General features: G+C 60.6%; 1 protein-coding gene across 2 annotated transcripts in view; it reads left to right on the top strand.

Annotated features, from left to right (window-relative positions):
- Nucleotides 1-569: 569 nt before the first annotated feature.
- The window catches only part of OLFM1 (olfactomedin 1), a 37,740-nt gene continuing 12,051 nt past the window's right edge, over nt 570-26,258 (top strand). Inside the window, exons 1-4 of one of the 2 annotated variants that reach the window (XM_043470145.1) lie at nt 570-1,018; nt 14,620-14,769; nt 19,484-19,639; nt 21,888-22,107. In XM_043470145.1, the coding sequence (XP_043326080.1) occupies nt 953-1,018; nt 14,620-14,769; nt 19,484-19,639; nt 21,888-22,107 (592 nt within the window). In that variant the 5' untranslated portion in view covers nt 570-952. Of the gene's footprint in view, nt 1,019-12,454; nt 12,758-14,619; nt 14,770-19,483; nt 19,640-21,887; nt 22,108-26,258 lie in introns of those variants that run through there. The other variant, XM_043470144.1, reaches the window with a different exon arrangement.

Consider the following 26,258-nt stretch of genomic DNA (forward strand, 5'->3'; position numbering starts at 1 on the left):
GCCTGGTTCAGCGAAGGCATCCCGGGTAGGCAGAGTTGGGTCTGTTTCCATCTGAACACACGTGCACACACCCAGTGCAGACGCACACGCCCATGTATGCACATGAACCAGGAACACAAGCACAGACCCTCACCCAAGAGGCCCACCTGGGGCAGAAGCCCCTGCAGGCGACATCTGCTCCCTCTCGGCTCTCTTGCTAGGCACCCCAGAGGACAGAAGGAGACCTGCGAGGAGCACCGGTGACCTGCTTTCCAGCTCTGGGTCCATCCCCCTCAGCTCTCCCCCATCACCCCTCCCGGCTCGCAGCCTCAGTTTATCTCACCCAAGCGTGGCCTCCAAGGACACCTCCGGGAGATGGCCAGCCTTTCCATCCTCGGTCTGCGCCCCTCCCTGCTCTGCGTTCACTCTTTGAGGGCAGGGGGGCCCGGATCCCAGAGGCCAGGGGCCTGGAGCCACGCCGCCCGGCCAGCCAGGATGGAGTTTTCCCTCCCAGTTAAATTTCCCCCGCCTGCTTGATGTCACATCCTGTCCCGGCTTCCCCGCCGCCGCCCTCCCCACCACCGCGCGTGAGCGTGGCGCGCGGGTCCCCCCTGCGCCTCCCCGCCCCCGCCCCTTCCCCGCAAACTTTTGGCACCCGGGCCGCCCAGCCGCGCGCCCGAGCTCTGCGGGCGCGGGGCCGTCAGGAGGAGGGGCCGAGGAGGGGCGGAGGGGCGGAGGGGCGGCCCGCCCCGCCCGGCGACCGCGGAGCCGGTCGACGCGCCGGAGATGCAGAGCGGAGGCTCCGCGCAGCAGACCCCGCGCGCCGCCTGCTCCGGGTGCTGAAGGCGCGGGGACACGGCCGGGCGCCGCCGCGGAGCCCGCAGACCGGGAGCGCGTCCGCGTCCACGCAGCCGCCGGCCGCCAAGCACCCAGGGCTCCCCGCACGCCAGGACGTCGGAGGCGGCCGCGAGACATGCAACCGGCCCGGAAGCTCCTCAGCCTCCTGTTCCTCATCCTGATGGGCACCGAACTCACCCAAGTACGTGCATCCAACGCCATTTTCCTCCCTGCGTGCGAGTCGCCCGCCCGGCCCCGGGCCGGGCAAAGTCGGGGAGCCGCTCCGCACAGCCCGGCGCCCCCCGGCCCGGGCGCGCGGCCGCGGGGTTGGGGAGGGGACCAGCTGCACCTGGGATGCAGGAAGGGGTGCAGGCTGACCCCAGACTGCTGCTCTGTCCCCCAGGACCGTCAGCCCCGAGCCCTTCCTCCTGGACGCCCTGGCTGCCCACTCCCTACTGAGAAGTTCAAAGGGCGGCGGAGGGGGCCGTTTGGCGCCCATTGTCATCCCGGAGGAAGACCGAGCAGGCGGTCGGAGCCGCCGGCGCGCTCGGAGGTGGATGTGACCCAACTCCCGCCCCTGCATCCCTGCCCCTGGCTACAGTTGCTGCCCTTGGGGCTCCGAGCTGGCGGTGGGCATGGTGCGGGGGAGACCAGACCCGGGAGGGCAGGCCGCGTGTCTGAGGCTGGGGTGCCTTGTGGTTTCCATGTGGAGGTTTGGGGGGGGAGGCTGTGGCCACATGCGCGGCATGAAGCGAGTGGCGAGCGTGTGTGGGGACCGCTGGGCATTTTAAGTGGACTTGCCACCCCTGAACAATGTATCAGTAGCGAGCCTGTCTCCGGCTGGTATTCTCCATTTTAAAATGCATTTGAGAGCCGGCGGGGCTGGTGCGCCGGGCTGGGGTGTCGCTTTGGCACCAGGGTGTTGGCAAGAGGCTGCCAGCTTCGGGAGCCAGGCCGCTCAGAGTGACATTAAAATGCCCTCTCCACGGCGCCTCTGTGCCACGGTCTGAGCCGGGAGATGCCCTCTGCAGCTGCGAGTCTGGGAGGTGGGGGGGGGGGGTGCTCCCAGGAGCTTGGCCCCAGGCGCCAGCTGCCCCCAGCCCTCCTCTCTTCCCCACTCCCTCTGCACCTCCCTCCCTCCCAGAATAAAAGGAAACAAAAGAGAGGAGAGAGGGTGAGAGGTGGATCACAGGAGAGAAGGCTCTGGAATAAGCGTCCCTTGTGTTCGCCGGGAAGCGCTTGCCGGCTGCCTGGCTCTGCGGGAAGTGCGTGCGGCCCCAGCCCCAGCCCAGGAGGGTCTGTCGTCCCACTGTGCTGGGAGACCCTGCTGGTGCCACGCAGGCAATCAGCCGGGCCCCCTGGAGAGGGCCCGCCCGTCTCCGGGAGAGTTTTCTTGGCTGCGGGGAAGGCCTGGCCGAGGGGCAGACTCGGGCTGTGTGAGTGGACACTGTATGAATGCACGTGCCCACGCTCACACACGCTCCCACTCCGCACACACGGGCACACACGGTAAAAAGGAGCCAGGAGGCATGGGCCTGATTCAGACATCTCGGGGAGGAGACGGCGGGTCTGGGTGCCCTGGACGTGACCACCCTCGGGCCCTCCAAGCCCTACTGACCTCCTCACCTCCAGGCTCCCTGAGTCTCCATTCCCAGCCCTCCTCCAGAGGTTCACTTCTCTGTCTTTTTAAAGATCCCCTGTTCTTGGAAGAAACTTTTGGTCTAGCTTGGGTTGGAAGCTTTGTCTGGGTGGTGCGAGCCCTCGCCCGTTCACGCTGTCGGCGCTGGACGTCCGAGTGTGGCCAGCCCCTGCACTCACAGCGGCAGCCACACCATCCCTTCAGGACCCTGGTCAGCTCCCCGAGGCCCCCTGGGCCGGGAATGGAAATGATGTTGTTTTCTTTGAAAGGTTCCTGTTCGCAAAGGGAACTGTAGGATCCCTCAAGGGAACGCCTCCCTCTACACAGCCGAGAGGCAGGGCCCTACCCTCCCGGCCTGCCTGAGTCTGTGCTCTGAGAATCTTCCATCGGAAGCCTAGTATCCCTAATGGTAGTGGGATTTTAGAGTCGAGCCAACTGGCAGAGATCGCTCTAACTGGTCCACGTCTGTGAAGCAGTCAGAGGGTGGCTGGCTTAGCCACCGGCTCCAGAGATCCCGGCTGCCCTGGTCCCACCCAGGGGGCTTCTCTGGGGTCAGGCCAGGCGCCTCTCCTTTGTCAGACCTCTAAGGCGGGGCCTGGGTTTGGGGGGTTACAGGTACAGGGCTGCTGTGAATCTGAGAGCTCCTGGGGCCACCCCTACCCAAGACCCTTGCTTTCTTGATCCCAAAGGGATCCGACTCTGGGAAGCCACACCACCTGGAGTGATGGTCCCTCCACGTGTGATGAGTGAATCACCTCTGGGCTTCGGGACAAGGAGGGCAGGGCAGGGGTGACAGGCCTGGGTGGGCTCCATCTCCCCCCACCCTCTTCCTCTCCCGCTTCAAGTAAGCTGACTCCACAGCCCCACCCTCTGTCTCAGGGCCCTTCCAAAGAACGTGGACACAAGGTTCCAGGGCCGCTGTGTTTGTGGATTAGGGCCTGTCCGAATGGGAACAAGTCAGAACCGTGAGGGTGTCACCTGCGCTTCACGGGCGCCGCTTGAAGGATTCAGGCAGACGGGCGGGGGGCGGGGGGAGCGCACATGGCCGGGCCATCTGTTCTCCCAACAGCGGGCTTACGATGAGCCACTCAAACGCCAGCGAGTGATCGATGGCCTACTACGCGCCAGGCTCGTGGGCCCAGATGAACTGTCCCCAGACGGAAAGACGCTTGACTGGGTCCCATGCTGTAGTTTTTAGGAAGAGGCTGGCGTCTCCAGCTCCTGGAGAAGCACCATCAGAGCTTCCCAGCAGAAAGCAGAACTGGACCTGCGTCTCGGAGGAGGCGCCCTGCCCACCCCAGCCCAGCTCACCTTCCCTTGCAAGAAGCACGTGGCCCCCTGTGTGAGATGGCCCGAAAGGGGATGGCAGCTCTTGACAGTGACCCTGGGCCCAGCTGCCCCTCCGCTCCTGGCCCCACCAGGCACCCTGGTGACCTTGAGAAGGGCTCTGAGCTTCAGCCTGAGTGTGCACCCTTTTAAAAGGAAGAGCATGAAGCCTGGTCCCCCCTGCCAACCCCACTCCGGCCCTGCCCTCCTTTCCTGCCAACACAGCTCTCAGATACCAGCTGGTCAGGCTCAACTCCAGCACACCTGGGTTGGCGATGCTGAGTCCAGGCCTGGCCGTCTGGCACGCAGGCCACGGTGCTTAGTGGGGGGACTGAGACGCTGCCGCGCCGGCTTGTTCGAGAGGCCCGAGGACTCTGGGATCGGAGTGGAGGGAGCCGAGGGTGCTTTGGGGAAGGGGCGCCATTTGCACCTGCCGAGCCGGGGCAGGAAGATGGGGAGGAACAGGTGGGCAGGCGGGGGCTGCACACGCAGGCCACAGCACGCAGGAGGGCCCAGAACCTCGGCGCTCAGCAAAGGGGCGTCGAGGGATTAGCTTTATCTCAGGGGTGAAGTGGACCCCTTTTCATTCGTCCCCAGGCCGGGCGTGGCCTTTTGGAATGACAGACCCCGACCCCAGCCCCTTGGGGTGGGGCTTCCAGCTGTGAGGGAGCACAGGGCCCCCGGGCCCTCGGGGCCCCAGGCTTTAGGGAGTGACTGGTGATGCTTGTCCGGAGCCTGGGGAGCTGCGTACAGGTCTCAGCGTCCGAGAAGAGGTGTGAGTGGTCCCTGGGGGTGGGGTGGGGGATGGGTCCGTGAGCCGACAGGCAGGTGTCACAGCGGGGCCGGCCTGGAGCCGACCCCTCAGCACCCTCTCTCTTCAAACCTGTTCTCGTCCCCTCAGATTCAGCCAGAGCGGAGACCCCAACCCACCGCCCTGAACAAACCAAATAAGAATAAAGTGTCCGTTCAGACAGAAGCATGGATTCTGTCACCTGCTTGAATCGGAGCGGGGGCTCAGTGATCCCACTGACGTCCTGTCCGTCCGCCCCGGGCCCTCGCCTCCCCCGGCTCTTTGGTCCACTGGTGCTGGGGTGTTAGTGGTCCAGGGAGTGGACCAGGGTGCTTTCCTCTCTGAAAGCAACGTGCCCCTCGTCCCACCGCCTCTAGCCTCCCCGGTTGAAAGAAAGGTGCTGTTCTGCCTTGGGTTGTATTTACTACCAGAGTTATCGGGCCCTGTAATCAGTATTAACACCTGGTGTAAAGTCATACAAAACTAATTACTGGCTAAACTGAATTAGATGCACGTGACTGCAGGCGGGGCAGTGGGGACAGGGGCTGGTCTCGGCTCTGGGGGCGCCCCTCAGACACTCTTCACCCCCAGAGCAGCAGCCTGAGGCCCCTCCCACGGCGGCTCGGATAACGGGGGAGAAACTGCACCAGGAGGTGCAGGTCTTCACGTTCTCAGATGACTGCACATCAGAAACTTGGCCAGGCGCTTAGGCACTACGGAGGAAACCAACCATGAGGGTTAGTATTTCTGTGTGTCCCCGAGTGTCGGCCCCTCCCCACCACGGGAGCCTAATCTGGGTCAGATAGAAGCCACCCCAGCACCCTGGGCTCCTGTCCTCAGTCTCCAGACGAGGAGGCCGAGGCCAGGTGGTGGGTGGTAAGTCACCTGCCCAGTGGCCCAGCACGGAAGTGACAGACCCTGGATGCAGCCCAGGCCTGCCTGACACCCAAGTTCGTGTTCTTGTTGAGAGAGAAACACAAAGATAGCATCGCTGAGAGCCAGGAAGGAAGGGGCCGCCGGGGGCCGTCACGCCAGCTCGCGTGGCCTTTGGAAGAGGGTTTGGCTGGGGCTCTGACTGTGTGGCCCAGTGCTCAGCCCGCTCTGGACCTGGAGCTTTGTGAAGGGGGGCCCCTGGGGGTCAGCTGCTTCCTGCCCCTGATCTGGAGAGAGCCGGCAAGCCCTTCATCCCGGGACGGGGAGGGCGCCTTCGAGGGAGCACTGGTCATCACCTCGGCTCTCTCCTGCCCAGGGGGAGGCTTCACGCAGGCAGCTCTGCACCGCCCGAGTCTGCGAGCATCTGCCCAGGGACTGAGCTCCCGGAAGCAAGAAGTAGGACACAGCCCTTCTAGCCGACGTCCCCTCTGAATCTCCGAACCGCCCCCTACACCCCGTTACACCGTTTGTTACGTTTGGCACGATCTGTAATTTGAGGGGAAGACAGCACTTCCCCGGTGGCTCAGCTGGTAAAGAATCTGCCTGTAATGCGGGAGACCTGGGCTCAATCCCTGGGCTGGGAAGATCCCCTGGAGAAGGGAAAGGCTGCCCAGTCCAGTATTCTGGCCTGGAGAATTCCATGGACTGTGTGGTCCATGGGGTCACAAAGAGTCGGACACGAGTGAGCGACTTTCACTTTTCACTTTCACAGCACATCCGCAGGACGCGGGCTCCTCCTTGCTAACAGGGCCCCCCTTCTCCTGCACCCAGTTAAACCCCAGGACAAATGCCTGGTGACAGTGGGCAATGGCAACGTCTAGAAGACGCGGCCTCCCCCGTCTCCTTGCCCAGGCCTTAGCAGGGGAGTCTTGGCCTGCATGTTCCTGACGTTCAGCCCACAGCGTTTAAAAGCAGACGCCAGTGAGGGGGGCTGAGTAAGAAGCATCTCAGCCGAGGAGGTCAGGGCAGAGGGGGGAGCTGCCAAAGCCCCAGGCTCTGTCTCGGGGGAGCTCTCACCTTGGAGATGCTCGTCTAGGGCGTTCGGTCACGTAGCATAGTGAGCACACCCTCCGGGAGCTTAGACCTCCCAGCGCAGACGTCCCCAGGCGCACCCAGCCCTCACGGGGGCTCTGGGAAGGTCACCCCCACTGGCTTCACGTGACGCTTTGAGGGACTGAAGGTCAAAGAAAGAACAGAGGTGTGACCGTAAACATTACAGATGACCCAACTCTTCACTCCGTGTGCCGCTTACATTTCTGACAGCACAGCGGGACCCCGAGAAAGGGTTAGGGTTAGGGTTAGGATTGTAAACACTTCGGCTCTGAGATGGGCGGGCGTGGCCCCGCTCCACCCCGCCCCGCCCCACCCCAGCAGCCCCTGAATCTCGCCTGCGACTCTGCACGGGTGGGGTCAGTGGCACGTGGCCCCTGGGGAGGGGGCGCTGGCTGAGTCCCCCCGTAGACAGCTCGAGGGACTTCTCAGGCCAACTCCACCCATCAGCAGAGGGGCTGCGATTTCTGAGGCCAAATCCGGGCTCCACTGGCAGGGACTGTGGTCAGGCTGAGATGCCGGTGAGGGGTGCAGAGCGGAGCGTGTGCTCCCGGGAGTGGCCACGCGTGGAAGCCTCTGGAATCCGCCTGCACGGAGTCCTCTGCTCCAAGCGAGTGTTACATTCCGGGGTGTTTCCTGCGTTCCCAGCCCAGACCCCAGGGTTGCCTCTCAGACGTCTTCATGACATCACCTAATTCACGCCAGGGTCAGTTACTTACTTGACAGAAGCCAGACCGCCCTCCACTAGGTGTGACGGGGCCCCTTGCCTGGGAAGGAGGACTCAGAGGCATCCACGGCCCCGGAGCCCAGCCCCGACCCCGGGCGCCCTCTGAGCACCCCCGTCCCTCTCGGGGCCTCTCCCGGGACCAGGCACCACTTCTGCTGGGGTGCCTCAGACAGGGTGGGGCCGTGGCTTCCCGTCCCCGTCTGGGCGGATGGTCTGAGGCGACGGGGCTGTAAGGAGTGTGGGACTTTCCCGAGCGGGAGCAGAGGCTGTGGGTGGCCAGCTCTGCGGGCAGATGGGGCGGCAGTCGGGGGGCGCCTCCCGGGACAGCCCCGCGGCGGCAGGGCGCTCGCCCTTGGGGAGGCGGCCGGCCCCCGTCTTGGGGTCTGAAGCTGTGTGTCCTGACGGTAGAGACGGAACGCAGGCTTGAGCAGGCAGCGGAGGAAGGACGGTCCGTGGTGGTCCCCCATGGGGGTCTCCCACGGCTGCTGGGAGGGTGGCCTCCTCCAGCAGCAGAAGGCCAGGTCCTCCCGCCCCCAGAGCTCCGAGGAAGGAAGGACGAAGGCAGGGAGGCTCTGCCACCCCGCTGTCCCCTCCCTTCCCTCCCCCTTTCTCTCATCTCTCTCCCCTTCTCTCTCTCTCCCCCTCCTCCACGCCCCCACCCCCAGCCACACGCAAATAGCTGACGGAAATACGGATGTTCTTAAGCAGCAGATAGGCCTGCACTCTGTCCTCTGGGGTCTGCCTTGGAGCGCGGGAGGCTGGCCCCGCCCCCGTAAGTGTCCACGAGCCCGGTGGGCCTGTTTCCTGTCCGTGGAAGGGAGGTGATCAGAGGCGCCTCCCTGACCCGCTCCCTCGCCCCGCGGTCGTTGGGGGGACTCTGTCTGCATCGGGACCCCACCTGCCGTCCGCCCCTCGTAAGGAGGACAGGCTCGAGGTGGGAGGGCACATCCAGGGTTATGTAATGCTGGTCCCCGCCTGCAGAGCCGGGAGGCCCGGGAATCCTTGTTTCCCATCTGCTGGTGCCTCTGCACGGAGCCCACCAAGGTCAAGGCTGGGACGGGCTGGCTTGAGGACAGATGACCCAGCCCGAGGCCCCGCAGGGATCGGGGAAGGGGAGGAGAGCTCCCCGCCCTCCCTCGGGCTTAGCTGACCGGAGCCCAGCCATGCTCTGGCAGGAATGGCGGGCGTCATGCCCGCGGAATGGCACAATTGGCAGGTATCTGTGGCCACGAAGACACGGTACTCCTGCACCTCGAGAGACCTCACGTGGCTCGGGCTACAGTCTGAATGACCGTGTCCCCCCCACCGCCCACCACATTGCGTATGTTGAGATCCTCACCCCCAGAGGTGATGGCACAAGGAGATGGGGACTTCAGGAGTTGCTCTGCCCTCCTGAATGGGATCGGCCCCTCCTGACAAGCTCCAGAGAGCCCCTCACCCCTCCCGCCACGCGAGGACGCAGGGAGGCGGGCCCACACTGGACCGTGACCATGCGGAGCCTTGATCTCAGACATCCGGCTCCAGAACTGTGAGCAGGAAATGTCCGCTGTTCACCAGGTTCACCAGCCACCCAGCTGGTGGTCTCAGATGGCCCCAAACACCGTGACATCTGAGGGGCGGAGGTGGACCGTGTCTTTGAGCCTGGTCTTGGGAGAGGGGCTCCTCACGTGACCTTGGGCAGGTCTTGTCATCTTTCTAAGCCCCAAACACCTCCTCTGTAAAGCCGGGCTGCCTTGGCACCATCCCGAGGGCATCTGTAAGGATTCTGCGAGTGACTCACTTAATGTAAGGGTGTCTGGGGTGCGGTATCCGTTCCGTTAGTCCAAAGATGGCTATTGAGGGCTGCGAATGTAAGTGAGCCCTGGCTCCAAGGAAAGCCGTGTGGGAACTGGGGTTTTGTTTCCTTGTAAAGAACACTCGGTGTTGGCCAGTGCCATGGAGCCTTTAATCCATATGCCTCTATCCTTCAACAAGCCACAGTGTGCTTTTGGAAATGCTGTGTAGTTTCTAAATCAAATTACACTTGCTGAGGCTTCTCACATGACCCTTTCCAAATGCGTTAAAAGCAGTCGTCTCTCCTACTGAATCACAGATCCTGGACACTGGAGAGGACTTGGGTGGGGGATTAGATGGAAGTGACCTGCCTTGAACCTCCCAGTGGTTAGAGCCACACGCCGTCAGTTACAGAAGCACAGGTGTGGGTCAGAGCAGCGGGGTACGGGGTCCCAGCTGGGGGAGCCGGCTGTGTCCACCACACACCCCAGTGCTGTCCACACACTGCATCTGGGAGGGGAGGCGGGAACAGTGCGTCTATTCGATTCTCTATAGTGATGAGATGATGGCGAGGATTTAAGGGCGTCCGGTGGGTGTGAGTCAGCTTTCCTCCTGTCCCTCTCAATGCTCTGAGCTCCGGGGGATCAGCTTAGTTCCCTGGGAGTTGCAGGAATTCCAAGGTGCAGCCCGCATTTGACAAGCAGGTGTGAGTAACCCAAGCTTTTTAAAGGCCTCCTGTCAGCCATGCCTTATGGGGATGCAGGCTCCCCTTCAGGACTGCAGGCTCAGGAGAAATATGATAAGGGGGTTTCAAGTCTCCAGGCTGGCCCTAATTGTCAGCCCTCTGGTGGGGGAGCTGGGAGCTGGCCCCTCAGCCCTGGGGGTGTCTAGTCCCAGCAGGTCTTGGGAGCAGGACTTGGCTCCACCGGTGCAAATGACCTGGATTTCATTTCCTCCGCTGAACAGCCCAGCCAGGCTGGCTCTCTTCTAATTTAGAGTTCCCATTGTAAATCCCCTGGGACACTACTGCCATGAAATCAGATCAGAAGTTCTTCAAGATCAGAAGAGGTTTTTTTTTTTTTAATTCTCTGTGTCTGCACGTTTGGCGCTCACCTTCCTAGAACAGCCCTGGGTGCTGGGAGTTGTTTTCACATCCAGCAGTACTTCCTCCGTATTCGTATGTCTGTACCAACGGCATCTCCTGTGGGTGGTCTTTAGCCAAAAGCAGCTCTTAGGAGAGGCGGCGGGGGTGTCTGGGGGCGTCAAATCCCAGCTTGGTCCCATGCCCACGCGTCAGTTGCTCCACTGAGGGTCCCCTCGGAGCGCCCTGCGTCTTCTGCAAAGCGAGCGTGACGAGGGTGGGTACCGGTACTGGCTGCCATGCCTGCCCCTGCGCTGACTCACTGAAGCCTCGCACACCCTGCTGTCATGCCCTTACAGATGGGGAGACTGAGGCACGGGAGGGCTAATTACCTTGGCTGAAGTCTCACAACCAGTCAGGGGCAGAGAACCCAGGCTGCCCACACCCAGGCTGTCCGGCCGCAGACTCTGAACACGGAGCGACCACTCTGAGCCGCCTGTCTTGGTCGGTTGGCTGGTTGTCGGGAGGTTTTTGTTCCTGCACGGTGCTGGGAGTCTGCTCCGCCGTGCTGGTGTTGTTTCTGAACTGGGAGATTACAGCCGGCGGCACCGCGTGTCCCGGCTCTGATCCGGGGCCTGCAGCTCACTGCACCCACATCGTGCACACAGGAGGTGATAAGAATCTGCTGCTTCCCGATGGCTAGCGTCAGGGTTTTGCAGACACCAGCCTCGGGTGGGATCTGCAGCGGTCCCAACAAAATCGGGGGTGCGTGTCCTTCTGCAGCGGGAAGCGGGTGTGCATGATTTGGGTCGGCACAGCTCGAAGCCCTAAATTGGTGTTTAACGTTCACTTAAGGAGAAAGGAGCCCGGCGTGGGGGACCGCCGCCCCCTCACCGGGCGGGCAGCCCGAACGCCTGCAGAGCCTGCAGTACCCGCCGGCACTGGGAGATGGCGCCCTTCCCCAACTCTTGAAATTCTCTGCCTGCCACCCAAAGGCTGCCTCAGATCCCTGCTTTAACCAGAAAAACAAGCCTAAGGCGCCCCTTCGGCTCATGGGTCTCGCACCCGCGCTCAGGCCAGGGCCGTCCTGGCTGTTAGCGTCCTCTGTCCCTGGGAGCAGAGAATGGAGCCCAGGAAAGCGGTGTCCCTCCTCGGTGGCCCCAGAAAGCCAGCACCTTTCCGCCTCTGTCTGCGCTTCTGGCCTGCCCGGAAGGGAGATTGATTTCCACGCAGACAGTGTCGTGGGGTGCTGCCCTTAGCTGGGGGGCCTGGGGGAGCGCCTTTCTTCTCCGTCAGAAGCCGCCTGCAAACTCTAAAGTCCTGTTAAGATGTGTGACCCCATCATGCCTGTGCTTCAGAGGGGATTTCACATGTCCTGGCTCAGATGCTGCCAAGGGCTGGGGAGTTGTGCCAGCCTGCCCGGCCCCCCTGCCCCTCTGCCGGGGCACCAGCTCCCCCCACCCCGCAACCCCAAGGAGGAACCAGTGAGGACACGCGCCCCTGGCCCCCAGGTCCTTGACTACCAGGTCCCCACCACCTGGACCACACTCACCCCGGGTGGGGCAGCTTTAGCAACCCCGCTCAGAGGCCTGAGCCCCTAACCCACGCCCAGCTCCTGCCCAGCTGCCACGTGCCCACACCCCTCACAGCCTGACCCGGGAGCCCGCACTGGGCGGTGCCGGGGCTGCCAGCAAAGGCCTGCGGGTCCCAGCTGCCCTGGACTCCCAGAGGGGCCTCTCTGCTTCCCCTGGCCCCCTCCGCCAGCGCTGGAGCTGGAGCCCCCCACCACAAGCTGTGTTTGGAGCCAAGAGTTCGGCTGTCTGGGTTTCTGCTGGGCTCCTGGGGCTAAGAGAGACCTGGCTGGGTGGGTGGGTGGGCAGGTGGGGTCTCAGAGCGGTGCCGGGGCTTGGCTGGCCGGCGGTCTTGAGGGTGGGAGAGCGGCGGCCCGCCCAGCTCGTGCGCCGAGGCCGCCGTGTTCGAGGGCGGATTTTGATGACTTGGGGGGCGGTGGTCTGTCTTTCCTCGCGGTCGACGGGGCTCTGCAGACCTCGCTGCCAGCAGCCAGGGGGCGGCGGGGAGCCGGAGTGGAGAGGAAAAATCCACCCATTTCCTGGGCAGATTGCGTCGGCCGCCGCCCGGCCGTGTCCCCGCCTCCTGGCCGCGGCCCCCGCGCGCAGCCCGCGCGGCACTCAGAGCCGGAGCCGGAGCCCGAGCCGGCGGCCCTTCCCAGCGGCGGGCGGGCGGCAGCGGACGGCGGGCAGCGGAGGGGCGGCCACACTCCCGGGCGCCCGGGGCGGCGCGGCCATGGCCGGGGCGCGCGGGGCGGCGGCGGCGGGTGGGCGGCGGCGGGCGGAGGGGGCGCGGGGACACGGCCGGGCGCCCCTGCCCGCCGCGGTGCCCGCCGCCTGAAGGCTGCCCGGGGCGCGGAGCCGGCGCCGGCGCGGCGCGGGCGCAGGAGGCGTTCCCGGCGCGATGTCGGTGCCGCTGCTCAAGATCGGGGTTGTGCTCAGCACCATGGCCATGATCACCAACTGGATGTCCCAGACGCTGCCCTCGCTGGTGGGCCTCAACACCACCAAGCTCTCGGCGGCCAGCGGCGGGACGCTCGACCGCAGCACCGGCGTAAGTGCGCCCGCCGCCCGCCCTGCCGGGGCCTCCTTCCCGCTCCCTCCCGCTCCCCAGCCCCGGGCGAGAGGGCGCCGCGCTGGGAGCAGGGCGCAGGGGCAGGGCCACGCGCGGGATCCGCGCGGCTTCCGCGCGCCGCGGTGGCGACCCTGCTCCCCGCGCCCGCAGCCTCGGCCACTCCGCCGGTCGCGGGCCCCTCTGTGTGGCGCTTCCCGCCTCGGTCCGGTCCCCTCGCGGGGGCCTCCCGGGAGCCTGCCCGGGACTCAGAGGCTTGGAGTCCACATTCAACTAATACGTCCCTTGTTGACAAGGTTTGGAAACTGAGGCAGGGGTCTTGAGGACTTGTCCAAGGTCACTCAGCAAGTCAGAGGGAGACGCGGTGGCCCCCGTCCGGCGGGTCCAGTCTGGGCTCGGAGCTGAGCCCGGCCCACTTGGCAAAAGCCGGACTGGACCGGCCGGAGTGGGGCCCGGGCGGCCGGGCGGCCGGGCTAGGAGCTCCTGCCCTCGGAGTCCCGAGGCGCCTTTCCCCCTAGCCCAGGCGGAAGGCCCCCGGTCCCCGCGGCGGAGGGTGCAAAGGGGCCGGTCGGGCCGGGAGGCGCAGCCGCGGGACTCGCGCCTTGCCTTCCGCGCCCCCTCCCGCCCTGCCTCCCCAGGCGCTTCTCGTCCCTTCTCGGTGCCCTGGGGGAGGGGGCGAGCGGCGGGCTCGGGGAGTGGCGGGAGCGGGGCGGGCGGAGGAGGGGGCGCGCCCAGGCCGGCTCCCTCTCGGCGGAAAGGAGAGGTGAAGGACACGCGCTCCTCTCCCGCGCCGTTCCTTGGGCTGTGAAGGGCGCCGTGCTCCGAGGGGCTGTCCCGGTGACCCCTTCTGACCATCACCCGTTCACCTCACCTGCCCTCCCCAGGACTGCATGCAGCCCTTTTCCTACTGATGACTTTGTTCCTGCCTCGGGGTCCTGTGCCCCTGGGGCTGGAAATGAATGAAATGCAATATTTGTACCCTGGACTCCATCCACCCAACTTCGCCCCATCCCCACGCTAAAAATAGAAGGGAGGTGACCTGCGGCCACACGGCAGACTGCAGGCTCTGTGCTCAGGGGGGAGTTTTCAGCCGGCCGTATCCGCCCGGGCACCTGGCGGTCGGGACCACCTGAGCTGGGCTGCAAGGTGACACCATGTCCGTGTGTCAGCAGCCGTGTGCGGCTCAGGTGTTGTGACGGGGCTGGGGCACACCTCGGGGCGGAGGCTGGGTGTGACCCCGGCAGAGCCTGTCACCAGCAACTTGGCGACATCTGCCAAACGGCTCGTGGGCGGCAGCCTGCGTGGGCTGGAAGCCCAGCGTCCCCTCGGGGGCCTTTGCCAGGCGGGCCGCGGTTGCAGCCAGGGCCTGGGGTCATCCCAGCTCTGGGCTAACAGGCAGCTGGATCCTGGCTGTTCCTCCCCAGCTTCGGGAGCAGCGGAGCGCGACTGCGCCAGCCGCCCCTGCTCTGCTTACGGGAGGAGATCTTGTTTCTGAATTACGTGCGGCTGTGAGTCAACCAGCCGCTTGCTTCCCTGCTCGCTCCTTCACCCAGCTCCCAGCCTCTGCTCACCCCTCCCTTCCACCGAACCTGTCAGCTGGGTCAGACGCCAAAACTCTGAACACCCCCTAAGTTTCAAAATCCCTTGAATTAAAAAATATGTCTGAAAGAGCCTTGCCTGTTAGACTCCCTTCCAGCCCTGGGGATCCTGATGGGAGACCATCTGGGTTCCCCCCCCCAAGGTCAGCGGCTGTCTTTGGACCCCTTTTTCCTGCCCTTTCCCGGGGGCTGGATGTGATGGTCATGCTCCGTGGTCTCACTTTCTCTCCCCCCCCCGCCCCCCAGGTGCTGCCCACCAACCCTGAGGAGAGCTGGCAGGTATATAGCTCTGCCCAGGACAGTGAGGGCAGGTGCATCTGCACGGTGGTCGCCCCCCAGCAGGCCATGTGCTCGCGGGACGCCCGCACGAGACAGCTGAGGCAGCTGCTGGAGAAGGTGAGTCTGCGGGGCGCGCGCGTGTGTGTGTGTGTGTGTGTGAGTCTGCGGGGGTGCATGGCTGTGTGTGTGTGAGTCTGCGGGGGTGCATGGCTGTGTGTGTGTCTGCATGTGAGTCTATGAGGGTGCATGGCTGTGTGTGTGTGAGTCAATGGGGGTGCGTGGCTGTGTGTGTGTGTGTGTGTGTGTGTGTGTGTGTGTGTGCCCCGTGCTGGCTGCAAGGCGTGGCAAGCCTGCAGGGTGCGTCCCAGCTCTGAGGCCTCGCTCTCCCCCGGCACGGCCTGCTGGGAATATTGGTGAATGGATGAAATGGATGGAGGGAGGGAGGGAGGGAGGAGACTCCCCCGGGCTGCCCGGAGTGGGGGCAGTACCTCCGCCCAGAGCCACAGGGGCGGAGCGAGGGGGCATCCGGGCCTCTCTCCCCTCTCCCACACTGCCGTCTAGGGCTCACGCCCACAGCCAGGGGTCCAGGGGGCCAGAGCTGTCCCCGAGCCACACCTGGAGCGCTCCCGTGCTCCCGGGATCATGGCCGAAGTGGGGGCTTTTCCCTGCCTCTGGGTGGTTGGACTGAGTGCTGGCCAGGCCAGGCATTCGCTCCTGTGGATGCCTTCCCGCAGATTAAGTCATCACCTTTGTGACTCACCTGGGAGCAGCACGTGCGGGCTAATCTGCTCTTTCAGTTGCTCCTTGCAAGAGCTGGGTGAAGCTGGTGAGATTTTCACCCCATTTCAAGACATGGAATCTGGGTCTAGGGTGGCGGGCTGACTACCCCAAGGTAGACAGCCAGCGAGCAGGGGTGCCAGCTCTGAACCCAGCCAGCCCCCCTGCCCCCCACGGAGGCCCGTGCCCCGGATCACGGCCATCCCGCCTCCCGGGACAGTCCACAGGGGAGCCCTGGGGTCTCAGAACCTGAGCGCCGGGTGTCCCGGGAGCTCCTGGGGGCGGGGGAGAGGGCAGCCCTTCTGCTCCATCACCACCCTCCCCAGGGAGATGGCGTGTGGCACCTCGGGACCCCTCGCTCACCACACGCACGCAGGACACATATGCATGTGTGCACAACTGCACACAGATACACACAGACACCACACGCAAATGCACACAGATACTCATAAACACACTCATATACACACATACCCCACACATACACACAAGTACATAGACACACGGTCACATGCACACCCCACAAGGGCACACCCCTTCTTACACGCCATGCACAATCACATGTAAACACACACACGCACCACACACAAATTCACACACATGTGTACATACATCACACACACATCACATACGAGTGCTCACTTATACACACATGTATGCCACACGCCCCAGGAAAGCCGTGACCCCCATCAGCTGAGCAGCAGGAGCTGTGGAGGAGGGGGGCGGGGGGCCTCCCTGGGGCGGGCCCCCCTTGGGGGGACTGGAGGCCCTGCAGCCCGCCCAGTCTGTCCAGCTCAGCGCAGGCTCTCTCTGGAAATCAGGAGGGCAGGGTGGGGGCTTCCTGGAGCTTCACCCTCTGAAAGGGGCTGGGAGGGGCCTCATCCCCGCCCCGAGGCAGGGGGCCGTGGAGCCTGGCTCCCCTCAAGGACCCCGTGTGCTCTGCTCCACCATCTTCAGCCACCCCAGTAAATCACTGTGAAAGAATTAAAGAAAGATGCATGTAACTGGTTCCACACACATTTATTACCAGCAAACTAGACCAGAGCCTAATTGGGCCTTTAATTATTCATGATTGTGGAGGAGAGGGTGGAGCTCGGAGGGGCCTCGGGGGCTGGCGGGCGGCCCTGGAGCCCTGGGAGGCCTGCTCAGCTCCAGAAAGCATGCGGAGCCCCCGGGAACCCTGGCCTCGGGCGCCTTCCTGCCCGTGTCCGCCTGGCACAACTGCTGAAAAATTTAGAGCCCGATTTTACACCCTGGCGGGCACTGTGCTCTAGGGCAGAAGCCGTCCTCGGTGTGTGGGGGGCCTCCCACCCCCTTTCCTTCTGAGCATCTGTTCTCTCGCTGGGGCTGGGGTCCCAGCTTGCCTGCTTCTCCAGCCTGGGGTCCTGTTAAAACCCACCCCAGGAGCTTCCGAAAGGCGAGCCTTGCTGCTGCTTTGCTGAGGCCCGCAGTCTCGGAGGAGCCTGGCCCCAGTGTCTCCTGAACGCAACCCCCCCTGCCCCCCACCCCCCGAATTAGAGCCTCAGGCTCTGTTCTCTGGGAAGAAGCTCAAGGCCCAGAATTTGAAAGGGTGGGCACTGGAGTCGGTCCAGGCCTTGCCTGGTGGCTGTCTGCTGTGCGACAGTCGCCAAGTCACCTAACTTCTCTGAGCCTTGGTCCCCTCAGTAAAGTGAGACTTGTGATAGCGCCGGCCTCCCGGGGTTTTGTAAAGATCAGATGCGATCCACAGCCCAGCGCCTGAAGCCTAGGAAACGTGCCATAGACACTAGTGACCGGGGTCCCCTCCAGGCCAGGGGTGTCTGCCGCTCGGGTGGCCGCCGCCCTGCCTGTCTCAGCACCTGTGGCCACCTTCGGCGGGGCGGGGGACAGTTGCCCTGTGCCCTTGGCAGCTGTGTGACCTTGAACTCCTCCGTCGGCTTCTGGGGACACACCCACAAGGAGGAGGGTGGACTCGCTCAGCGCAGGGCCTCCAGGCTGTGGGTCTGAGACCCAGGGGCCTGACTGCCGCCTGGGGCTTGATTATCTGCTCTGATTGGAGGGAAAGGGAGGCCTGGAAAGGACTGGAGGGGGGCGGGGGACTCCATAGGGCAAGTGAGTAGCTTGGCATCTTTAAAATGTGTTTCCTACATTTAAAATTTGATTTAAAACCATTTAAATTCATTAAAACAGGACTTCCCTGTAGCTCAGATGGTAAAGAGTCTGACTGTGATGCAGGAGACCCAGGTTCGATCCCTGGGTTGGGAAGTTCCTCTGGAGAAGGGAATGGCGATCCACTCCAGTGTTCTTGCCTGGGGAATTCCATGGACAGAAGAGCTTGCAGGCTATAGTCCGTGGGGTCGCAAAGAGTCAGACATGACTGAGCGACTTAACACACAGATTCATTAACAGCATCCTTCTGGCGTTTGAACAGCCGGGAGGGCTGTGTGTGGCCTCCTGAGAAGACCAGGCTGATGCCAGCGAGGGCCCAGCCGGTTCTGCCCAGCGGAGTCTAGTCAGCAGCCGCGTGGGTTCTGCTGTGGCTCCAGCAGTCCACCCAGGAGGGAGGGGGGCAGGGTCTTGACTGCAGCAGCTGCGTTTTTGTTCCTTCCTTCTGCTGTGGTTGTGCCTTAGGGGCTGGACCTGTGTGCTGGTAACACGTGTGAACGAGGCCCGTCCCCCTCCCTCCTGGCGGTTGAGACAGGGACGTGTGTGGCTGCTGCACCAACAAGGTGATGTTGCTTCCAGCTGGTGTTTGGCCACTTCTGGCTCGGTGCATCAAGGAAGCCTCCCTGGAGGAGGTGGCATTTGTGCGGGGCCTGGAAGGATAAAGGAAATTCAAATTGTCCCAGAAGTCTGCAGTTACTCAAAGAGACAGAATAAACCGTTGTGGAGGGATGGGGGACAGGAAGACCTGACGTAATAAAGTAAATATATTTCAGTTTCCCCTGAAGCATCTAAAGAGAACGGGTCAGAGGGAGTCATAGTCATCTACATGCTATATGTTATAAACCTGAAATTTTAAACCGAATTCATGTGGATTACTCTCAGGTAACAAACCATAGAATCCCAGGCATTTTTCAGCGCCAAGTTGAGCAGCATCAGTTTTCCGAACTGAGAAGCCTCTTGGTCTTTTATTTGGTGGGGGGACTGCACTATCATCTCTTCTGTTACTGACCAGGCAAAGCTGAGCCTCACACCCAAAGCAATTTTGTTCCCAAAAGGGAGGGTATCTGCAAATTCAGCAAAAAAAAAAATCAGAAATGAAGATTTGCGATTATGGAGTTATCTTCCCGCTAGTGATTGGATTCGATTCTGAGAAAATGGCCCACCTCTTTTCTCCTCCCCGCCACCCTCAATGCCTGGGCACAGAAGGGCAAGCCAGCTTCCTGAAAATAGAATGCGCTGCCAGGTAGCTGCCCTAAAACTGTTTTTCTTTTAAGCTCTCTGGAACCCTGTTGAATATTAAAGTTTCATCTTGAGGCTAGAATCAATTCAGATCTGCCTGTAAAGATGTGGAACAGCGATTCTTCACTTGCTGGGTGATTGATTCCTGACTCTATGTTCTGAATGTGCATGTTTGCAGAGCAGTCATCTGCCTATGATACCGTGGGGTGTGACGGATGGTGTGTGAGATGCGGAAGTAGGGAGCCCGTCCCCTGCCCCCCGAGCACTGCGCTTGTGCCCCCAGCCCTGAGGTTTAGGGGGAGAGGTCTGTACCCGGAGATAGAGGAGCCCAGCCATGCTGTTCATGTTTGTTGGCATTTGTGCCTGCCTGTCCCCCCCGAAGGAAAAAGCCACCCAAGGCCATGTGCCTGGAGCTTTGACCCACAGGGAGCCAGAGGTCCCTGCACCCTGGTTGTAAGAACACGTCCTGGAAGATGGCAGAGGAAATGTTGACCAGACCATTTGCTCTGTTGAGGGATTCTTGCTCATAACAACCCAATACTGGTGACAAACTAGTTAAGTCACGCACAGGCCGCCTCCGGCTCCAGCTGCTGTCTCTGTAGGAGGCAAATACAAGCTCCGGGCACCTGCGCACGCTCGTCCTTGAACCTGTTTGTTGCCTTTTTGACAGGTGCAGAACATGTCTCAGTCCATAGAGGTCCTGGACCGGAGGACCCAAAGGGACTTGCAGTACGTGGAGAAGATGGAGAACCAGATGAAAGGACTGGAGTCCAAGTTCAGACAGGTGGAGGAGAGCCACAAGCAGCACCTGGCCAGGCAGTTCAAGGTACGTGCTGCGGCCCCTGCACCTCCCCTCCCCCCTCCCCCTCCCTCCCTCTCCCTCCCCTCCCCCTTCTCCCCTCCCTTTTCTCCCCTCCCCCTCCCTCCCCTCCCCCTCCTCCCTCTTCTGCCCCTCCCCCTCCCCTTTCTCTCCCCTCCCCCTTCTCCCCGCTCCCCTCCCCCCCACCTCTCCCTTTCCCCTTCCCCTCCCCCCCCTCCTTCCCTCCCCTCCCCTTTCCCCTCCCTTTTCTCCCCTCCCCCTTCCCCCCCCCCTTTTCTCCCCTCCCCTTCCTCCCTCCCCTTCCTCCCCTCCCCTTTTCTCCCTTCCCATCTCTCCCCTTTTTCCCCTCCCCCCTTTCCCCCCTCCCCCCTCTTCCCTCCCCTTCTCTGAGACTGTGATTCCAGCTCCTGCTCCCACTCTCCCTCCAGAATAGCAGTTTGAAGCCAGGGAGGATCCCAGCAAGGATTGCTCTTTTTCTTGCCAACGGCAGCCTTCCTTGGAAGTAGAGAGGCCACCTGCCCTTGCCCTGGTTTGGGGGAAATTCACCTTGAAAGGGGCAGAGTTGAGGTGCGGTTTTCACACCTATTAGCTTCCCAGGCCAGGACCCCAGGCCCCAGCTTTTCCAGCCAAGTCACAGATTAGCTGGGAAGGGACACGATTTGTCCTTCCCGACCCACAGCTGCTGCAGGTGAATCACATTAGCCAAGGATTAGCTTAATTGATTAGAGCCATTTCTGAGCAGGGATTGCTCAGGGCAGTTCTTCACATCTGACCTAATTTAGCGGCAACAGGGCTTGCTGTAGATTTGCAGGGAAGGCAGAGAGACACCAGCATCAACCTCCCGGTTAGTCTTTCTTTTCTCCACATAACTCCGCTATTAAAGTCAGAGTTGGTTTCACCTAAAATCATATATACATATGTACAAATGTGTATATATACACCTAGAGTTTACTCAGCTTCAGAATCATTACATTGACAAATGATATGCACCTTAATTAAGGCGTACACGCATGTTAATTAGAAACTGAGCCCAGATGTAAATGAACGGGTCAGATTACACAGCCCCGCTGGACTGCAAACTGCTGACGCTCTGGGTCTTCCGGCCTTTTTATGCTAATGTTTTCCTTTGATGCTCTCCCTGCGTGCAGCAAGAACTAATTCGCTTGTAAAAGCCATACATTATATAGACGAAATGGCAAGCTAATGAAGTTATAAATCTATATGATAAATAAAATAATAGCAGCTTGATCCTGTTGAGGAGAAATGAGCTGATCTCTCTTTCTGGACTCAGGTGGACCTGTCCTTGCTTCTGACATGTCACCATGAATTATCTCGGAAAGAGACTTTGACCTGCCTGACCCAAAAGAGCTTGTGTCTCTGCTCATAAGGCCAGCACTCTCTTCCCCGGGGTAGTCTCAGATTCCTCTAGGGATGTCTTCAGCATCCATGGGCTAGCTCCTCTTTGCAAGCATGCTCTCCTAGTTCCCAAATCTTGAATCCTATGGCTCTGGGGGGGACGTCAGCCTACCCTTGCTTCTGAGCACACTTCAACTGCCTTGAACTCTTGCAGCAGCAATTGCTGTGAGGGTACCTAAAGGACTGTGAAAGCAGTTTGTCTGGACTGACTCTAGTCTTGAAGCGTGATTTTTTTTAAGTGATGGTTAAAATATTTGTCTGTTAATGGCTATCTGTTTCAGGCAGGCTAGTAAGCTAGTTCTTCAACAGTTTTCATTTTCTTGCTTGCAGGGCTAACTTAAAAGAGTTTTTTCAATGCTGCAGACTGAAGAAGCAGTCCACTCCCATGTAACCATGACAGAGGGCCAGAGAGCTTTTTTGCACCCTGCATTTTTACAATTATTTCCCGTTACTTAGCACCATGCCCCTAAGGAACCTTGAACACAACCAGGATCTCTTTTGCATGTGACTGTAGATGCATTTCATGAATAGTTTGAACCCTTGTCAATGCATTTTTTGAAAAAACAAAAACAAACAAAAAAAGAGATACTTTGTGTATGTGACTTAAAGCATGTAACCTTAAGATGTTGCATTCTAAACTGACAATAAAGACCTTTCCCAAATATGTTGGTGTTCTGAAGACTGTTTAATATACTCTTCTGTGGACCAGAATAAATCAATCTATAAAGAAAGCGGGAGTGTGGACATTTTCCCTCACCTAGGGAGAAGCCAGGCCAAGGCAGGGTGTTAGAAGTTTTTGCACGCATCGCACTGAACCCAGCTTATTTTAACCTTGCAGGCGATAAAAGCGAAAATGGATGAACTTAGGCCTTTGATACCTGTGTTGGAGGAGTACAAGGCCGATGCCAAATTGGTATTGCAGTTTAAGGAGGAGGTCCAGAATCTGACGGCAGTGCTTAACGAGCTGCAAGAGGAAATTGGCGCCTATGACTACGATGAACTGCAGAGCAGAGTGTCCAATCTTGAAGAAAGGCTCCGTGCATGCATGCAAAAACTAGGTAGGCCCAGAACCCCGCGGGCGGGCACTGCATCGCCCACCCGCCGCTGGCTCACGCAGGCCCAGGGAGTGGTGCTGAACCGGACAGCGCCCGCCTGGCTTCCCGAGCGATGGCTGGATTAGGGCTCCTGGGTAGGGTTGCCTGGACAGGTAGCCGAGGAGTGTAGGCCGCGCCTGTCCTAGGGCCTTGGCCAACCCGTGCAGAGGCCAGCTCACAGACCCCACTGAGTTGCACATCTGGAAAATTGATGTTAGATGAAGAGTGTGTGTGTGTGTGTGCACGCGTGCGTGTGTGCTTGTGTCTGTGTGTGTTGGGTGGCTTTTTAGGACAGGAGTTTCATAGAGCTGGAAGCACATCTCATCCCCTCCAGCTTTCAGGAGAGGGCTGACAAAGCTCCCTGAGAAACCGAACCATGCAGAAAATTCCATCACGTCAAGGCGGAAGGCTCGCCATTCATAACAAGCAAGGGAGTCCCTCTAGCACCTGAGGGGCGGGGCTGGGAGCCGGTGGCCCCGGGCTCCTTCTGAGTCTTGTCTGTGGTGGATACCCATCACCTCATCAACTTTCTGGTAAATTTAGCAAATCTTAACATGTCCAAGTCGGAGTCCACTTTGAAAATGCACATTTTAAATCCCAATTCCATTTTTAGGTTTTCTTAGAAAAGATTGGCTGGCCCTTCTCACTCACTGTTTTCTAATGCAAAGGTTATTCATTTTCTTATTGTTTACTTTTTAGAGCAACTTAGGGTAATTCTGCTTTATGCACAAGTTTCTTTAGGTTTTAGCTGGTGTTTTCACTTGAGTCTCTTTTCATCCCCCACCCCCCGCACACTACAAATGCCTTATTTTAAACTTAAAACATTCCAAAAGAACAAGTACTTAAAAAAAAAATCCCCAGTGCTATTAGGTGGGAGACAGAGAACGTTCAAAGGGCAAGGAGACAGAGTCAGCCAACCTTTTGTTTGAACAGGTTCCCATGTCTGGGTTATTTTTAACGGTGTTCTAGGTGCCCTGGTAAAGTCCCCCAGGCCCAGCGAGGGCGGTGAGCGATGTTGGAGCCTTGGAAGGAATCTGTTGTGATGTGTACACTTGTCGGCATCACATGAGGGATTCTGTGCTACCATTTTTCACATGTGCTGCCTCGTGCCCACGTCCTGCTGTGTCCGGGGCTGGGTGACCTGGGACAGTTTCAGGATGGGTCTGGGCTGGACGGTCTCCACCCGCCCTCCCATATCAGCATCCAGGAGTCAGCAGGAGTGTTTGCAATGTTACTGGATGTCGGGCTTATCCGTGGTTACGGGCTGCATGGTGACTTCTGGCAGACACCGTCTTTGGTTTCTGCCTGTAAAGACGCGTGCTCCCGTCCCGCTCTCCAGACCCTCCAGATGCTCCCCTGAGGGCTCTCTCCTGTTACTCGTTGCAGACAGCACTGTTTTTATTCCCTGGTAGACAGACCATGTAGACCAGGGAGAAACCAAGATTAAACCTCCACATTTTCCAATTAACCGATCAAGCAGCAAGGTGGAAATTCAGAGAGAGAAGTTAGCGCTGATGAGACGCTAGGAGCCTTTGCAGGAGAACGCTGCCCAGCCCAGGCAGGCGGCCTTCCTCTCCAAACTCAGCCTATTTTTAGAAGCTCAGTGAATTCGTTTTCAGGCTAGAGATCTTGGGGCTTTCACGTGGCCGCCCTCGGGGAGTGAGGAGAGAGGACACGGGCCCCCGGAGCCCTGCTCTCCACCGCTGAGTGCAGCCGCTTCTGTGCGTAACTCCTTCTTCAGAAGGACCTTGACCCGGAGGGGGGCCTGCTGAGCTGGTGGCGGTGGGGGTGACGAGGGGTCTGCCCTTAACCACACTTGGCAGGCGATGCAGGAGGGTAGCAAACTGAGGACCCCGCCCAGCGGTGTCCTAAAGCAGCAAGGGCCGTGTGGCTCAACCAGGGCACTGACCGCTTCCGGTTTCAGCCACCTCTTCATCGTAAAACAAAAGCAGAGGGGTCCCTGCGCCCTGGGGGTCACTGTGTGAGTTCACATCGCGGACTGACCGTGCCTGGCGCGGAGGAGGTGGTGGAGGCACAGATAGGCAGGTGAGGAGGTAGTAAGTGATAGACGTGGTTGGCAGGTAGACAGCTAGGCAGATGGCAGTCAGGGAGGTGGGTAGATGGACAGACCACAGGTCGCAGATTTAGCTGCTGCTTCCCCCACATCCTAGGTTCTCATTCAAGCTCGCTACTTAAATCCCAACTAATATTCTGTGGCTACTTCATTTAGTCTTTATTTTAGGTACAGCTAGGTACAAGCAGGTACCATCTTAGCAGGCTGTTTTCCTTGCTGGGAGGCAGCCGATGAGCATAGCACAAGGAAGCCAGCCGCCCTCACGATGCCGTCCTGGGCGGGCAGGACTCCTGGAGACAGCGTCTCGGGGGCCAGCAGTTCTTCCCCGGCCCCTGCCCTCCCCGCACCCCCCCCCCACACCTCGCCCTTTGGTTCCGGGTCTCAATCTGCCCGCAGGCCCCTTGCTCTAGTGAAGAGCATCTCAGTGACCCTCCGGCTGTGAGACTGGGGACCAGGGTCTCCCTGCAGTTTCCCCAAAGTCCTCTTAATTAGGTCTCTCCTTTTCACATCGATGTTGCTGACAATTTCTGAGCCCAGAACACGCACAGGGGGAAAAAAAAAAACAAGGGCTGCTGGTTCCATTGGTTTTCTGTTTCCATTTTTAAATCCTTCTCTCAATGGGATTGTGTGTTTTTCCTAATGGCCCAGCCAGAACTTGAATCAGAAACTCTGATTTCGGGAACTGGACCCTGGCCTCAGCGTCTCTCAGGAGTCCTCTGGTTCCCGGGCAGGGGAGGCAGGACTGCCCGGCAGCCCCGCCCCCAAGCTTTCACTGCCGCCCCGCCCGGACAGCCTGCAGTCAGATGCCGCAGCAGCTAACCCAGCTGTAGCCAGAGACTCAGAGCCAGCGCGGAATGCCTCTCGTACTCATCCACGTGTCCCGTTAGCCCCAGAATTGTCCTGTCTCTAAGACAAGAGGTGCGTGTGTGTGCACGCAGTTGTGTCCACCTGTTTGTGACCCCTTGGACTGTAGCCTGCCAGGCTCCTCTGTCCATGGGATTCTCCAAGCGAGAAGACTGGAGTGGGCTGCCACGCCCTCATCCAGGGGATCTTCCTAACCCAGGGATCGAACCTGAGTTTCTTATGTCTCCTGCATTGGCAGGTGGGCTCTTTACCACTAGCGCCACCTGGGAAGCCCAAAATAAGAGAACTAGCTAATTTTAGGACTTCCCCCCCAGTCAGACCATCCGTCCTGGGCCTCCAGCGCTCAAGGTCAAAGGTCAAGGAGACAGAGAGAGGGGCCCATTCCTCCTCCCCAGGGGCCTGGACAGAGCCAGGGACAGTGGATAAAAGAGTACACGTGGATTTACATTCAGCTTTGAGAGGGGAGTTCAGGGTGTCTCAGTCTGCAGGGGTCTGACTAGAATGGTGAGGACGGAGGGAACCCAAGTTCAAGTGCTGCTCACAGCAGTGAACTCAGTGGGGTCCATGCAGGCTGGTGTCCCCCCTCCAACCGGCTTCCTTCTGGGGGTGCTCAGGATTGCCCATGGTGAGAGGCCTCCCAGCACCCCGTCCCTGCTGGGTGCGGAAGGGAGACGGGTGGCCCCTCGGGGCTCGTGTGCAGGGAGGCGGCCCCGCCCAGGTCGTCTGTCCACAGGGACCTGTCTGTCTGAGCGCCCAGCGTGGCCAGCTCTGCCCGCTCCACTCTTCCCAGTCTGGACGGGATAAAAGCTGGGACCAGGGGAGACGGATCCGATGGGCGGTCTGGGGACTTGGTCCGCTTGCTGCGTGGCCATCAGCCCCTCAGTCTGGCCTCTGGCCCGATTCCTGGGTGGGCACGGCGCCCTGGGCCTGCTCACGCGCCCTCGGAGACTGCGCACTTGTTCAGAAGTGACCTTCTAGGAAGAGCGGGCGCCCGAGGGTTTCAGCAGAGGGGCTGCTGTGACCAGGCCACCCCTCACACCGAGACCATCCTGGGCTCTCAGGGGCCCCAGCTGGGGGTGCTGTGCCCCCGTGCCGGCCTCCTGAGACGCGCCTGCTGCCCCTGACTGGCTTCCCGAGCCTGCCTCCTCCCCAGCCCCCCACCCCCGCCCAAAGCCCG

This window comes from Cervus canadensis, chromosome 5 (assembly GCF_019320065.1).
Source record: "Cervus canadensis isolate Bull #8, Minnesota chromosome 5, ASM1932006v1, whole genome shotgun sequence".
Classification (NCBI taxonomy): domain Eukaryota; kingdom Metazoa; phylum Chordata; class Mammalia; order Artiodactyla; family Cervidae; genus Cervus; species Cervus canadensis.